This window comes from Fundulus heteroclitus, chromosome 9 (genome assembly GCF_011125445.2).
Source record: "Fundulus heteroclitus isolate FHET01 chromosome 9, MU-UCD_Fhet_4.1, whole genome shotgun sequence".
Taxonomy (NCBI): Eukaryota; Metazoa; Chordata; class Actinopteri; order Cyprinodontiformes; family Fundulidae; genus Fundulus; species Fundulus heteroclitus.
The window spans coordinates 31,930,919-31,946,001 of record NC_046369.1 but is presented as its reverse complement, the minus strand read 5'-3'; the positions used below and the strand labels follow the sequence as shown (position 1 = coordinate 31,946,001).

Sequence of the window (15,083 nt, the reverse complement as noted above, 5' to 3'; positions counted from 1 at the left end):
TCATTGTATAGTCGGGCGTGTCCTGACTGTAACGTTATATCAGGACAGAGCAGTTGTCTTTGAAGCTGTGCGTGTCTGACCCTTCCCTGTCCTCCCCCAGGTACAGGGTGGTGGTATCATATCCCCCGCAGAGCGAGGCCGAGCTGGAACTCAAGGAGGGGGACATTGTGTTCGTTCACAGGAAGCGGGAGGACGGCTGGTTCAAAGGCACGCTGCAGAGGAACGGCCGGACGGGCCTGTTCCCCGGCAGCTTCGTGGACAGCATCTGACGGAGACGCCCTCGCTCGTCACCGCCGCTGCGAGGCCGGCGCCAGTGCTGCTAGCAGGCCACCGAGGCAAGGAGCGTCAGGCCAACACTTGAAGTTCACTCGGAGCTGGGGAGAAAACGCAGTTAGTTCATAAAAGCACAGCGGACAGAGTTGCAAAAGAGCACACTACTCATAAACCTTTCTGTTTTTTCTTTTTTTTTCTTGGTTATTTATATATTTGTTACTACTCAGCTGTTAAATGTGTGCCTTGTACTGTTCCTCACTTTATTGTACATAAGGACACAACTATAATTAGTCCTGAAGCAGCCCATATGAACCTTTCATCTGATTGTTTCACGTTTTAACTTATTTCATGTTGACTTTTTTATAAAGCTACACGTTAGGAGATCAAAGGGGTAGTTCAGGATTTTCAAATCAGGGGGTTCTGTTAAAAGGTTGTAAGTAGTCAACATCTTACCTGCAGTAAGCAACATTTTTTGATGGCTTCGGTCAAGATAAATTCAGGTCAGCTGCTCCTGGAGGGGGAAGCTGGCCGCCAGTCTGAGAGGGTCCAGTTTTAAAACAACAAAGCAGCTTTAATGAGCGCCTTTTATTTTTAGAAGAGCCTTTAAGCTGTTGATGATTTTTAAAAAAATAAATAAAACCTCTGAAAATGTATACAAGATATGAAGGTAGAAGTCAGCGCACCAGCAATGATCCTGTGTGAAACATGCACCGACGATGCAACAAGTGTAGTTGTTCTGCTCTGATATAAGAGTAAAGCAGTATAATTGAACAATATTTTAATGACTTTAATGCTACATTAGAAATGCTTTATTGGTTGCGCTCGGCCTGCTTCCTGCGTAAGTAACCACCCAGTGCAAGGTGAAGAGAGGTCTGAAGGGTTGCATTAAATATTTCCATAACCTGCTATGTTGTTGTTTTTAGACTGGAGTTATTTTAAGACACTAGATGTCTGCTTTAGTCTTGGCCTCTCAGACTAGTAGTTTTACCCTCCAGGACCAATTAATCTAGATTTATACTAAACAAAGAGGCTAAGCATCTGCTGCAGGTGAGATATTGACCACCTAAAATCGTGTTAATAAAGGTTTCCTATGACCTCAAAATCTGGAAAGGGTTCCTTTCATGTTCAAGGTCTGGATAAGTATGAACCATATTGGAGTTATTATTCATCTTTGACTTTCACATTTCAATCTGAGCCCAGATTCATTCTAAAGTCTGAAACCGTGGTTCTTAACCTCGAGTTTAATTGAAACGATTATTTTCAACTGGACTTGTGGTTCTAAAGCCCAATATATCAAAGCTCTTGTGCTTTAAGTAAGCAGTCTTGATTTGGATGGTTTGAGCTTTCGATTACGAAATGGAGCTGATCCTGGTTCAGATGACAAAAAAAAAGATGAGGGTGCAATAGCTCCGCAGCACAATGCTGAGTCAGAAGGGTGGGGGTTGTGTTATTTCGTGATTCATGGCCCATACAGACAATAAAAGTCAAACGTTTTGTTCTTTCTTGTCCTGGATGTTCTCAAGTAGGGCATTCCCTGAAAAAAATCCTGAACTAGCCCTTTAAGCGGGGCACATGCCTTATGTCATATTTGACCCCAGTAGTCGTACTTCTGCTGTTAGGCTGCTGATAAAGGTTTTTTATCACGGTTTCAAGCCATCAGCAGGGAGGGGAAGGACATGCGACGGAACAGACGAGAGCGTGCTGCACAGTAAGAGAAAGGACACGTCCCCCCTGCTCCCCGAGGCGTCGCCCAGACCAGACGAGACGAGACGAGAGGAGGGAAGATCTGCTGTATTGCACATGTGAATCCTCAGAGCTCAAAGTTGTGAATGCTGCACATGACTAAATATTTCTGTGCCACTGGGCAGACATATATATGTTGTTGTTTTGTTTCTCCTGAGGTGCGGTGGAGGTTTGCTGTTTGAGGCTTTTACCTTGAAAAGATGAAATATCTGCATGTCATTAGTGAAGCCTGCTCCCGGAGACCGAGCGGTAATAGGTGGGAGGTGGGACTGTTAACCTTCGTAGCGTCTTAATTATACACTCCACATGGGCTTTTTGCAGTCCAAAGTTGTTTAATCTGTACCTTTTTTGTTAATATATTCACTGACCAGAGTAGCTGCTCTCCTGACCCCCCCCCCCCTGGCAGTAGCCGAACCCAGACAGAGCTCTGCAACACTAGAGCGCTAACAAAGCAGGTTTCTGCGTATTTATCTCTCTTCATTTCACCGAGGCTGACGCCCGCTGCTCGTAGAGTTTATGACTGACCTGACACAGTGACCCTTCAGTGGGATCACTGTTTTTAAACGCTAATAACTCATTCCTAATGTGACTCGTGGCAATAAAAACCCCACTGCTGACCGAAGCACAGACTGTTTGCCTAAAGCGGCACGTAGTATCACTCCACGGGAAGAGGCGCGTCGCGGGATTCTGTCGAATCTCAGATTATCAATGAAATCAATCACTTTGAGCCCTTTATTTAATTTTGTTGTTTTTTTTTTCTTGTCAAATGTTATACAGACTTGAATTACTTTCATATTTTCTTGTGATTTGAGGTTTTTTTTGTCATATTTTTTGGCATTGGCAAGCCGAGAACGAAAAGAACTGAGCTGGGTTAGCCGGACTACTTTGCTGCAGCATGAGAAATGCAGCATTTCGTCCAGTTTTTCTCTGAAATCACCATCGAACACATGCTTATGTTAATGCCTCGTGCATCATTGCAGACCGACCAGCATAGTTTGATGTAATTTGGCCTTTTCATGTCCTCTTTAGATTCGAACATTGACTTGTGCCAAATTTGGCTTTTAGGGTCGGGACCCCGAGTTTCAAGCACATGTTTTCAATATTTGTTTTGTCTTGTTATTTTTTTCCTTTGGTTGTTCATTGAGGGGGACCACTGTGTGACTGACTGCTGGAATATGTTGTAATTTGTTTGAAATGTGGAAGACGATGGTACGCGTCACTGTTAGGGCCTTTTTTTTTTTTTTTCTGTCCTTTCATATAGAAATAATCTGACGTCTTGGCAAACTCACACACCTCAGACTATTGGCTGAAACCTTTTCTTCTCAAGCGTCCTCATTTCACTAGTTAGCCTTTAATATTACCCAAATGCACAAACTTGTACTGACATATGCACTGTCACCGCATTGCTGATCTTACCACCAACGTGTTCATGTTTTTTTTTCATGCATATGCTGCACAGTTTCTAAACATGAAGTGCTTCTTGAAATAACTTTCCAGTCCAATTCATTCATTTCTGAGCACCAGCAAACCATGTTTGCTTCATGCAGTTTAACATGTCTATATGCCAAGGTGACTTACTTGATTATTATTTTATTTTTGTTGTTGTTGTCTCTTAATTAGTCTGTTTTGTACCTAAAACGAATAAAACGCAAATCTAATTATTTGGCACATCATGGCTGTTATGTTAAAGAAAAATGTCCTGAAGCATTTGAGGGAATCGCATATTTTGTAAAAGAGAAATCTATAACAATAAAATCAAACAGTTTCTGTATATTTTATTGATGTTTTTGCCTTTTTTTCCCCCCCTCCTGCTACTGTGGTGGTGTTTTCCCTGTGGGGTTGTTGCGTCAGAGCAGAACGGACAAATTAGGAGTACAGACAGACTGATCAATAGAAGAACATCTCCCACACTTACTGCTGCCCTGGGTAACATTATGCTGAAAAGTATTGAAACAAATAAATCCTTTACTGCATCCTGTTTAATAGGGTTTTTGTCTGGGGACTGAGATGGCCAGTGATAACGGTTGATTTTGTGTCTGGTAATCCATTTCTGGGTTTATTCGCCCATATGTGTTGAGTCATTATCATACTGAGACCCAACAGATGACCCATTTTCCGTTTTCTAGCAGAGGCCATCAGATTATTTTAAATGCCGTAGTTTATGATGCCTCGCACTTTAACAAGGTCCTCCAGGCCTTTGGAGGACAAAGTGAACTGTACTGGTGAGTATGAGGTGCTTTTCTCTACGTTCATCCCTTGTTTCAAACCAAACCTGCGGGGAGTTTTTGCTGCACAAAAGCTACGTTTTAAGGTCAATACATGGAAAGAGAAATGAGCTATTTTACTTGAGGCACAAGCGAATGTTATTCTGGTCGGGACATTTCATATTCAGTGGCCAAGTTTACCAATTTTCTTGCAGGTATTTCCTGAGTTTTGGTTTCGATCCGGTTAATTTTATTCGTATAGTTCCAATTCCGACCAAGTGCCGCTTCAAAGCACTTGGTCGGATCTGTCTTGATCTGCTTCAAGACAGATCCTATTCAGAGCTGTACAGAAACGCGTCGATCCCAACAAACAGGCCGATTCCAATCGTGTTAAAATCCAGTTCGATTCGGTTTCAGGTTTGTTTTTCTCGACTAAAAAAATTGTTAAAGAAAGCCGAGCCGTTATCAGATCTGTGAAGTTCGACTGTGAAGTTGGAGCAGGGCTTTGGCTGGAGACTGGGGCTCCAGCACCAAAAAGTTTTTTTTTCCAGTAAGTCTATGCAAAAAGTGAAACTTGTATATTATATTCATTCATTACACACAGACTGACATATTTCAAGTGTTTATTTCTTTTAATTTTGATGATTATAACTGACAACTAATGAAAACCCCAAATTCAGTATCTCAGAAAATTAGAAAATGACTAAAGACCGATACAAAACAAGGATTTCCAGAAATGATGGCCACCTGCAAAGTATGAACATGAAAAGTGATCATGTGCAGCGCTCAGTTCTTAGCTGGGCTCCTTCTCCCTGCATTACTGCAGCAATGCAGCGTGGCATGGAGTCAGTCTGTGGCTCTGCTCAGGTGTTATGAGAGTCCAGGTTGCTCTGATAGAGGCCTTCAGCTCTTCAGCATTGTTAGGTCTGGCATATAGCAGCTTCCTCTTCACAATAGCCGATAGATTTTCTATGGGGTTATGGTCAGGCGAGTTTGCTGGCCAGCTAAGAACAGGGATACCCTGGTCCTTAAAGCAGGTTCTGGTAGCTTTGGTACTGTGTGCAGGCGCTCAGTTCTGTTGGAAAATGAATTCTGCATCTCCATAAAGTCGGTCAGCAGCAGGAAGCATGAAGTGCTCTAAACCTTCCTGGTAGATGGCTGTATTGACCTTTGACCTCAGAAACCCAGTGGACCAACACCAGCAGAGGACATGGCATCCCAAACCATCACTGGCTGTGGAAACTTTACACTGGACCTCAAACAACGTGGATTCCCTGCATCTCCTCTCTTCCTCCAGACTCTGGGACCTTGGTGTCCAAAGAAATGCAACATTTACTTTTATCAGAGAACAGAACTTTGGACCAATCAGCAGAAGTCCACTCCTTCTGTCTTTAGGCCAGGCGCGATGCTTTTGATGCTGTCGCTTGTTCCAGAGTGGCTTAAGACAAAGAATGCGGCAGCTGAAACCATGTCCTGACTACTGCATGCATCTGTGCGTGGTGGTCCTTGAAGCTCTGACTCCAGCTGCAGTCCACTCTATGAATCTCCCCCACATAAAAGAGGTTTTGTTTCTCAATCCTCTCCAGGGTGTGGTCATCCCTGTTGCTTGTACACTTTTCTCTACCACATCCTTTCCTTCCCTTCCCCTCTCTATTAATGTGCTTGGACACAGAGCTCTGTGAACAGCCAGCCTCTGTAGCAATAACCTTTTGTTTCTTGTCCTTCTTGTGCAAGGTGTCTATGGTCGTCTTCTGGACAACTGTCAAGTCAGCAGTATTCCCCATGACTGTGTCGCCTACAGAACCAGACTGAGAGACCATTTAAAGGCCTTTGGAAGTGTTCTGAGTTAATTAGCTGATTAGAGTGGTACCAAGTGTCTTAATTTTGGACCTTTTTCACAATATTCTAATTTTCTGAAATAGTGAATTTGGGGTTTTCATTAGTTGTTAGTTATAATCATCAAAAGTGAAACAAATAAACATTTAAATTGTATCAGTTTGTGTGTAATGAATGAATATAATATACAAGTTTCACTTTTTGAATAGAATTACTGAAAAAATTTTTTTTTCCCATGATATTCTAATCGTATGACCAGCACCCACAGAGCTATATAATACACTGGAGTGCTGATTTTGCCGAAAAATTGAAGTCACTGGCCGCCATCTTGCTCCTCCCTACTCTCACAGAATCCCATAGGATTTGGTTGCAACAACAAGCAGTTTTCTGGCTGAGTGAAAACGTTTCACAGGTAATTCTACAGTCAGTGGATGTACTAACACTATCAACTACTAGGAAATTAGGTACTGAAATATTTTACATGTTATTCATATTAAATATATATATATGTATATATAAGTATGAGTATATGTATCTATGTATATATATGTATACACATATGTAAATATATGTTTTGAATATTGTTATTTATATATTTATAAATGTTAAACATATATATTTAAATGAATAAAATGCAAAATATTTCAGCACATGACTTTCTCAGTACTTGATAGTTTTAGTAAATAACATAAAAGTATATGGCATGAACATGAGAAAATCCTCGTTATTTGCTGCTGTAGCGCACATATTCCCTAGTTAGTGGGGGGAAATAGGGAGTACCAATATGGCGGCTGGTGGCTTCAAAGCGACTCGTTCAAACAGACGGTGATTAGCACTGCAGTGTATTATATAGCTCAGTGCAGCACCTGTATTCTGAGTGTTGCATCCATCTGATACATCTCCTTATACGTTCTGGTCTGTATTCATCCGTATGCATGGCCACGTATCAGCAGCATTAGCTTTGTTTTTCCTGAGACATTACAGTCGGGGCTCTTTGCAGTACATTTGGCCTTTGTTTCCACGAATAGCCTCTCAAGACAGAGGTGAGCCTTCGCCAGCGCGCTCGGCCAGGAAACGCTGAAAGGAGCTGACGTGCACCCGCAGAGGTCATCATGTTGCACGCAGTCCCCTGCAGAGGTTGGGTTACCATGGAAATTAGTTATTCTGCTATAAGTGCAAAATGATGTGCGCCACAGCAGAAACATAAACAAGTGGATATGCTCCCCGTAGATTCTGACTATCCTTTATGTTTCTATACATTTCTATCCTGTTTGGTTCGGCACATGTACGCTGGGGCATTTTCTGCCAGTGCATTGCTGTTTGTATGTGTTCAGAAATGGAAATTATGATGCAGAATGGAGCTCAAACGTTTATAGCCATGAGGCCTGAATGTGATTCAGGGTCTCACCATCAGGTTGCTCTGGTTCAGATTTTGTTCGCGCAGTTTGCAAGGGATGAGGAGAAGATACAGCTTTTTCTCGCAGTCATTTAAAAAAAATAAATAAAATAAAAACGGCTGCAGAAAATCGATGAAAAGTTTTGCACTAAGCGTGGTTGTGCATTAGAGAAGCACACAGCTCTGCTGACGAGGATCATTAGATCACAGAGGTGTGACAGAGGGAAGTAATGTGTTCTGGAGGGGATCTGAATACAAATCCCTTCTGCCTGGGCAGCTAGGCTACAGACAGGAACGCCGTGTTAAGGAGTAGGTCCATTCGAAGGACATGCTGCTTGTTGATTTCTGCTGCCGTGAGGATATGATTCACAGGGCTCAGGGCCAGAGGTGAGCTAGCCCTGTATGTTTTTTTTTTTTTTTTTTTTTCTCCTCAGCAGATAAATCCTGCAGAGTCAGTGTGATGTTCAGGCGCCGGCAAGGCCACTCGTTCTTGTCACTTGTCATTACTCATTTTTGAGCACCGGAGACCGCAGGGTTTTTTTTTTTCCTTTGGGAAACATTTATTTTCGCTCCCCAATGCAAGCCTTGAGATTTGAAAGATTGAAACATTTCTCATTCTTCTCAGCTAAATGTCTTACAGCTCGGTAGAGTCAATTTATCGATTTAAAGGTCTTGCCACAGATTCTCAACAGTGTTTTGGTCTGGACTTCAGCCCTTCTGACACACAATGTATGATACGTTTTTTTTTCTGAATTGTTCCACTGCAGCGCTGGCTGCATGTTTGGGGTGTTGACCTGCTGGAAGGTGAACATCCACCCAAGTTTTCTTACAAGACCCCCATTAATTTTTCCTCCATCCTTCTTCCCATTAGCTATGACCAGCTATCCTGTCCCTGCAGGGGGAGGATAGCTGCAGGCCTTCAGTGTTGGATTTTTACTGAGATTGATTTATGCACGACGACACTACTACATAGAAACCACCTGCTTTTATTGGATTTTATTTAGGGGTATCAGAGTAACAGAACCGAAACAAAAATACTCACAATACTTTTAAGTGTTTTTTTTTTTAAGTTTTATATATACATATGTGTAATTTTCATTCCAATTCAGCTATAAAGCAAATCAAATGAATCCCTTTTAAGTTTGTAATTGTAATGTGACAAATCTAGGAAATCCAGTGGGTATGAATGAGGTATGGTGTGTCACAGTGGGCATGGCACTTAACCCCAGATTGGTCCCCGGGCGCTGCAGGCTGCTCACTGCTCCCTAAAGGATGGCGTAAATGCGGAGGACAGGTTTTGCTGCAACATAGAATTGTGATGACAAATAAAGATGATTATATGCTGAGTCGCAATACTTCAATTTAAGTGTGCAATATCGTAACCACAAAGTACAGCTTGGACACGAGATGACACAAAAACCAGCCACTCTTAGGAAGGCTGTGATGAGAAAAACTTTGCCTTTAAAGATCAGTAAATCTGGTTAAAACAGCAATCCAGTTTTGTATAACTCACCTATCAAGGAATCTGGTTTGTGGGACAAAATCATGAGGGGCTTTGTGCAAACTAAGGTGGCTTAAAAGGGGCAAAAATCTCGTCTAGGTAAAAATAATAATAATTCCAAGCACAATCCTCTACTTTTTCTGAACAGAAATATAACAAGCATTGCTCCAAAGATCTGAAAACTTGATAAGAGAAATTTCATTTTTCAAATTTCATTAAAAATCTATACTCTAATCAGTCGAAACATCTTTGTCATTAAATCAGAAACTCTGCAGACCAGGATATTTCCATGTTTCCAGTTATTTTGACCCGTTCCAGTTATTCCCAAAATTACTAATATCTGTAGTGATATGTGGCAACAGGCTTCCGTAGTCTGGGAACATGTGAGCCTGTGCTGTACAATGGGTAAAATAAATTTTCCAAGACAGCAGCATTGTGATTCTCATCATTTTCATGTGATGGTACCATTCATGACAATGTCCCTGCCACGTTTAGGCCTTTTTGTTGGACCAACTTTTCTTCTGATTCCCTCCACAGATTCTCTTTCAGATTAAAGTAAGGACTCAGGTAGGCTCACCCCAAACGGTCCCAGTCAGAGGAAATGTGTTGGTCAAATTAAAAGATTAATCAAAGCCTAATTCTGCCATGAATAATTTAAGGTTTAAATGTAGGTCTTGTACTTTTCATGCTGGACCCCATGTGAAGTCGTCTTAGTGTTCTTTAGTGAAGTGTTAACCGCTCTGCTTAAACATTTATGACTAATAACATCTCTACTTTCCTTTTGTGACAGGAAGTTGGTAAAGTAGCTGCTTAAAACTCCTGTGAACCACAGCTTTTAAAGTTGTGGGAATGTAAATGGTCTATTTGACATATTGCAACCATTTTAGCAGAAAATTATTATGAATACTCTTTAAATATCCCCACAATACAAATTCCTCCATGGTCATGTTCTGCCGATTTTTTATGTGAAGAAAACATGATCAAGATGTATATCTGGTATAATAAAAATATATAACTTCCCTGTGGAAAATCTACCGTTGTAAAATAGGTGTTTTTCCACATGGCCTTGTTTGAAGCATATCTTACAAATACACAAAATTGATACACAACAGGCCTTTCTGGGTGAAATTCTTTTTACTTTTCTCAAAGCAAAAAAAAGAAAAAATCTTCCTCTCACACGTCTGTGTTGTTTATTTTATTTACTTTTTTTTCCTCTTGTAAGATGCCCCAAGGCTAAGGAAAAGTAACTCATTACAATTCCACTTATTGTCATTGTCTTCAGAAAATGTTTTTTTTTTTTTTTCCAGATTAAACATTATGATTAATAGCAACTTATCATATAAACAAAGTAAGAGGTTCGGCCTTATCTGTATATAGACTTAGACAACTTTATTGTCATCTTGTATGCACAAAGTGCGTACAGAACGAAATTTCGTTGGCATACAGCTTGAAAAAAAATCACAGTTAATTGCAGCAGTTTCAGGATAAAGATGCAGCAGCGATTTATGTAAACAATTGAAATGGCTGGTATATAACCGTGACACAATATTTTAGAGAAAAACTATTAAACAGTTTTACCTCCACTGTTTATAAACGTCTTCCAGTAGTATGATTCAAATAAACCATTTTGGCAGCAGGGCATCAAAAACATCACAGTTGTCAACAGGTGGCTCTTCTTTCCAGCGCGTTCATGGCGCCCTCTGCTGGCCGATCCGGGCCATCGCGTAAACAGGCTCGGAAACATGGCGGCGCCTGTGTACTCAGAATCGTGCTAGAGTCCTGCTTCTATTCAGCCAGTGCAGGTAAACGAGGTTTGACAGAACAATGCAAGTAGGGCTAAAGTGTCACTCAGTAAAATAGTGTTGGCTATAAATGACAGTGGTTATAGACAGTAATCCGAACACATTTTAAACCCAGCCCGCTTCCTGAACTGGACACGTCTCCCCTGACTGATGTCTCCTCTTTTTCCCGCTGGGACCGTGTCCTCTCCTGCAGAGCCATGTCCAGGCTGGCGGTGGTCTGCGGAGGCTCCAGGGGGATCGGGGAGGCCGTGTCCCGCTTGCTGGCAGAGAGGGGCTGCAGGGTAGCTGTGGTTTCCAGGAACCAGGATGCAGCCCAGGCTGCTGTGGCTGCCCTACACGGAGGTAACCTTGCCTGCATTGCAAGACAAACTATCGCGGTGTTTGTGAGTCTGAGAATGTGCAGAACTAGAGCGCTACTGGCCAGTCATGTCTCAGTGGGGAATCCTCAAACAGAAGGATTTCCGGACGAAGGACCACATCAAATTCCCAAAGTCTTAATGCATTATCTTAGCTTTTTTTTTTTTTTTTAGCTTTTATGCCCCTGACAGCAGAGCCTCCCTGGGCAGAAAGCCATATTGCTCCCATGCAACTCTGTACAAATGCTTGTGTAATGGTCCTATTTTCTTAATTCTTTCCACTTTTTCATCTAATTGATTCCTTGTACTACCCTTTGCTGCATTGTTCCCCTTAGACTTGCTGGACTAGAGAAAGCCATACCTGTTCAGCACCCATAATCATTTGTAGAGGACAGTTTTCACCTCACTCTGTGTTGTGTAACCATATTAGATTGGGGGCGTTCCCCTTGTTGAGCCGATGGCATCAAACAAAAACTAAAAGTTTATTTCAGTTGAAACTGATATAAATTATATATTCTGGTTAAACTAAGGTGAGCTGTTTGGCTCACAGACGTGATGTGTGTGCCCTTCAGCTGACCACAAGGTCTTCAGCTGTGACGTCTCTAAGGAGCAGCAGGTGCAGGAAACCTTCGAAGCGATCCAGAAGATCTGCGGAAACATCTCTTACCTTGTGAACGCCGCCGGCATCAACAGGTTGGGCAGCAGAGTGGAAACCTCACCTAAATCTCAGTTGCATTTGTATGAATATTTTTCCAACAAATTAAACACCCTGTGTAATTGTTGATGTGTAGAAAGCTTTAAAAGAAAATCAATCTTTTATTGCAGGAGCATACTCACACTGAAAATTTAATTGGGACTAAATTCCTGTAATTAAATATAACTGAAGTATTTCTTCATTTTTTCTTTACTTTTTTAACTATTTGAAATGATTGGAAACTTTTAAACAGTATTCTACATCTCTCTGCTTCCCTGAGGTTTAAATACACTATTCTACAAAGAAAGTTTCCATCCCAGATGTAGGTATGCAACGTGACGTGTGTGATTTAGTCAGAGTAACATTGAGCATTTCGGCTACAAACTCTCCAAGTTGGTTTGGGGAACAACTTGTGAAAAAAGCTGCTAATGTCCCCTGTTAAGCATGGTAGAGGAGGAGTCATTCTGTGGGTCTGTTTCTTCCATAGGCCCTAGTAGAGGTCACAGCATCACGGATCATTTAAAATACCAGCACATTTTAAATGGAAAACCCAAAAATTAACATCATCTGGATCCTTCAGCAGGGCATTGATTCAAATCAATACAGAAATGCTTCACCAGACACACAGTCCTTCTTCTGCCATGGCCCTCTCAGCCCCTACATCTCAGTCCTTTAGAAAACCTGTGAGACGGGCCAAAGAGACGACAGCATCAGAGAAGACGATCTAGATCCGTGATCCCTCTAGCTGTATGCTAGATGTTATAGGAGATCCTCTGCTCATGTCCTGTTACTGAAAGGGGGCTGTACGAAGTAGCGAAAACATTTATTTTTTTCTGTCTCGGATTAAGCAACAACAAAAAAGATGTATTTATTTCAAACATTGTCCAGCATATGAAGAAGAGATGGTTTTAATTGTGCGGGACGCTGTATGAACATTTATCATTCTGCCATCAGGGATGCGCTGCTGCTGAGGACGAAGCCTGAGGAAATGGTGGCCGTGCTTCACACCAACCTGCTGGGCTCCATGCTGACCTGCAGGGCGGCGCTACGGAGCATGCTGCGCACCCAGGGAGCAGCCATTGTTAATATAGGTGCTGACTGCCTCTGTGCTTGGATGTTGGCTGTATGTTAGCAGTTTAGACACTTGATGGCGGCAGTGTCACATTTATTTACCTCCATAGCACCTTGAGCAACTAGTTTTTAGTAAGGCAGAAAATAGTTTTCTTTTTCATCTGCTGTTGAATGTTGATTATCATATTACCTCTATCCTGAATTGTTATTATTATGTTACACCATCTTCAGTAAGGGTGAATTTCAAGCGAATTATTGAAAGAAATGCCTGTTAAGAGATCATTGTGGCAATTCATGTGTTTTTTTGTGCAACAAGCAGCTATTTGCAAGCATTTCCATCGTACGGATGTGTCTGCAGGCTCGGTGGTGGGCCTGAAAGGAAACTCCGGCCAGTGCGTGTACAGCGCCAGCAAAGCCGGTTTGGAAGGCTTCACTCGCTCGCTCGCCAAAGAAGTCGCTTCACGCGACATCAGGGTTAACCTGTTGGCCCCAGGTGCGCCGCAGACGCACACACGCTCCCCCGCGTGAGTCACCGCCTTTCACTCTCTGTTCTCCGTCAACTCTTCCTCCTCTCTTCCTCAGGTTTCATCCACACAGACATGACGGCGGGGCTGAGGGAGGAGGCCGCGGCACGCTCCGTCCCTCTGGGGAGGTTCGGCGTGCCGGAGGAGATAGCGCAGGCCGTCCTCTTCCTGCTGGAGTCTCCCTACGTTACTGGACAGGTGCTGGTGGTCGACGGGGGGCTGCAGCTGGCCATGTAGGGAGCGGCATCGCTGGTGCAGGTGGAAGGAAAGGCTCTCAGTACTCGATGTCTTTGTTTAAGCAAGGAGAGACGTCCGCACGCTATCTTGGATGGGGCGCTGGTAGAAGACACAATCCTACATCTGCCTTCAGAGGACTGTCCTGCTGAGTCAATGAGCGCAACAACATTGTCTGTGTGTGTGTGTGTGTGTGTGTGTGTGTGTGTGTGTGTGTGTCTGTGTGTGTGTGTGTGTGTGTCTGTGTGTGTGTGTGTGTGTGTGAGAGACGGTGTGTTATGACTAACACTGCTGACTCCAAAGTGTCTGGCCCCGTCCAGACCCCTGTGCCCCGGGGTCCTGAATTTAATCACCAGATTAAACGCAGTGGCTCATTTTCCATGACTGTCAAACGTTTGCTGCTGATTCCAGCGCTCATGTTTTGTTCCCCCCCCCCTCTGGAAATCCCACAGCGCATGTTGCCCCCTTCACCCTCCTTCCCTCCCAACGCCATCAGCCTCCCGATCCCACCTCTGGCCTGTCAGGCTGCAGCTGGAGGAAATTAGAGGTGTGTGTGTGTGTGTGTGTGTGTGGGGGGGGGGGTATTTTTAGACCAGGGGAATGTTTTTTCTGTGTTTGGTTACAGCTTCGGACCTGCAGTGTGGACGGACGTGATTGGAGGCGACTGTCGTGTCCAGTGATCCGATCTGAAAAGCTGCCAAGCTTGTGTCTCTTATTAAAACATGGCTTAACAACTGCAGTGTTTCAATGTGGAACGTTTGCAGCATGTTGCAAAAATAACATTTTCAGATTTTTTTCATCTTTTAAATTTTAGTTTTATTGGAACTTTAAGATGGACCAACACAATCGATCCCCAGTGCCTGCACTCTGGGTCCCTGAGCAAGACCCTTAACCCCAGAACGCTTCCCGGGCGCCGCACATGGCAGCCCACTGCTCCCCAAGTGTGATGGGTTAAAAGCAGAGAACAAATTTCGTTGTAGTGTATGTTTCAATGACAATAAAGATGATATTACTATTACTATTACAAAGCGGTGCATCATTGCAAGAAGGAAAACGACATGTTTTATTTTTCTTCACCGTCCATTTGTATCCGGCCCTTGCGAGCCAGCACCTTGATGGAAGCACCTTTTGCTCTGATTAGCGTTCGTCTCTAATAGGTTTGGACATCCAGATTCCTGTTCTCCTCTGCAAAATAAACCAAAGGGAGATTTGGATGGAGATGATTGGTGAATTCAAGCTTGCCATAGATCCTAGGTAGGATTTTTGTTCGGGACTTTGAATGGGCCTCTCGCTTTAAACACAGGGACAATGCTTTGATATGGTAGGATAACTGTAGCTGCTTTAGGTTCTTGTCCCGCTGGAAGATGAGCCTCCATCCCAGTCTCAAGGATTCTGCAACCTCTGGCAGGTTTTCTTAAGGTACGGCCTTGTTGGTATTGGATTTAGCTC

At 42.9% G+C, this 15,083-nt stretch overlaps 2 protein-coding genes across 2 annotated transcripts in view; both read left to right on the top strand.

Annotated features, from left to right (window-relative positions):
- sh3rf1 (SH3 domain containing ring finger 1) overlaps positions 1 to 3,794 on the top strand; it is a 46,753-nt gene extending 42,959 nt beyond the window's left edge. The window contains exon 12 of the mRNA XM_012861181.3: positions 101 to 3,794. Coding sequence (XP_012716635.1) covers positions 101 to 269 — 169 coding nt within the window. The 3' untranslated portion in view covers positions 270 to 3,794. The remainder of the gene's footprint in view (positions 1 to 100) is intronic.
- Positions 3,795 to 10,658: 6,864 nt separating this feature from the next.
- cbr4 (carbonyl reductase 4) lies at positions 10,659 to 13,862 on the top strand. Its single transcript, XM_012861094.3, has 6 exons — positions 10,659 to 10,755; positions 10,949 to 11,097; positions 11,684 to 11,804; positions 12,760 to 12,896; positions 13,235 to 13,369; positions 13,459 to 13,862. Exons 2-6 carry the CDS (start codon positions 10,953 to 10,955, stop codon positions 13,635 to 13,637), a joined length of 717 nt encoding a protein of 238 aa, XP_012716548.2. The 5' UTR covers positions 10,659 to 10,755; positions 10,949 to 10,952; the 3' UTR covers positions 13,638 to 13,862.
- Positions 13,863 to 15,083: the final 1,221 nt, after the last annotated feature.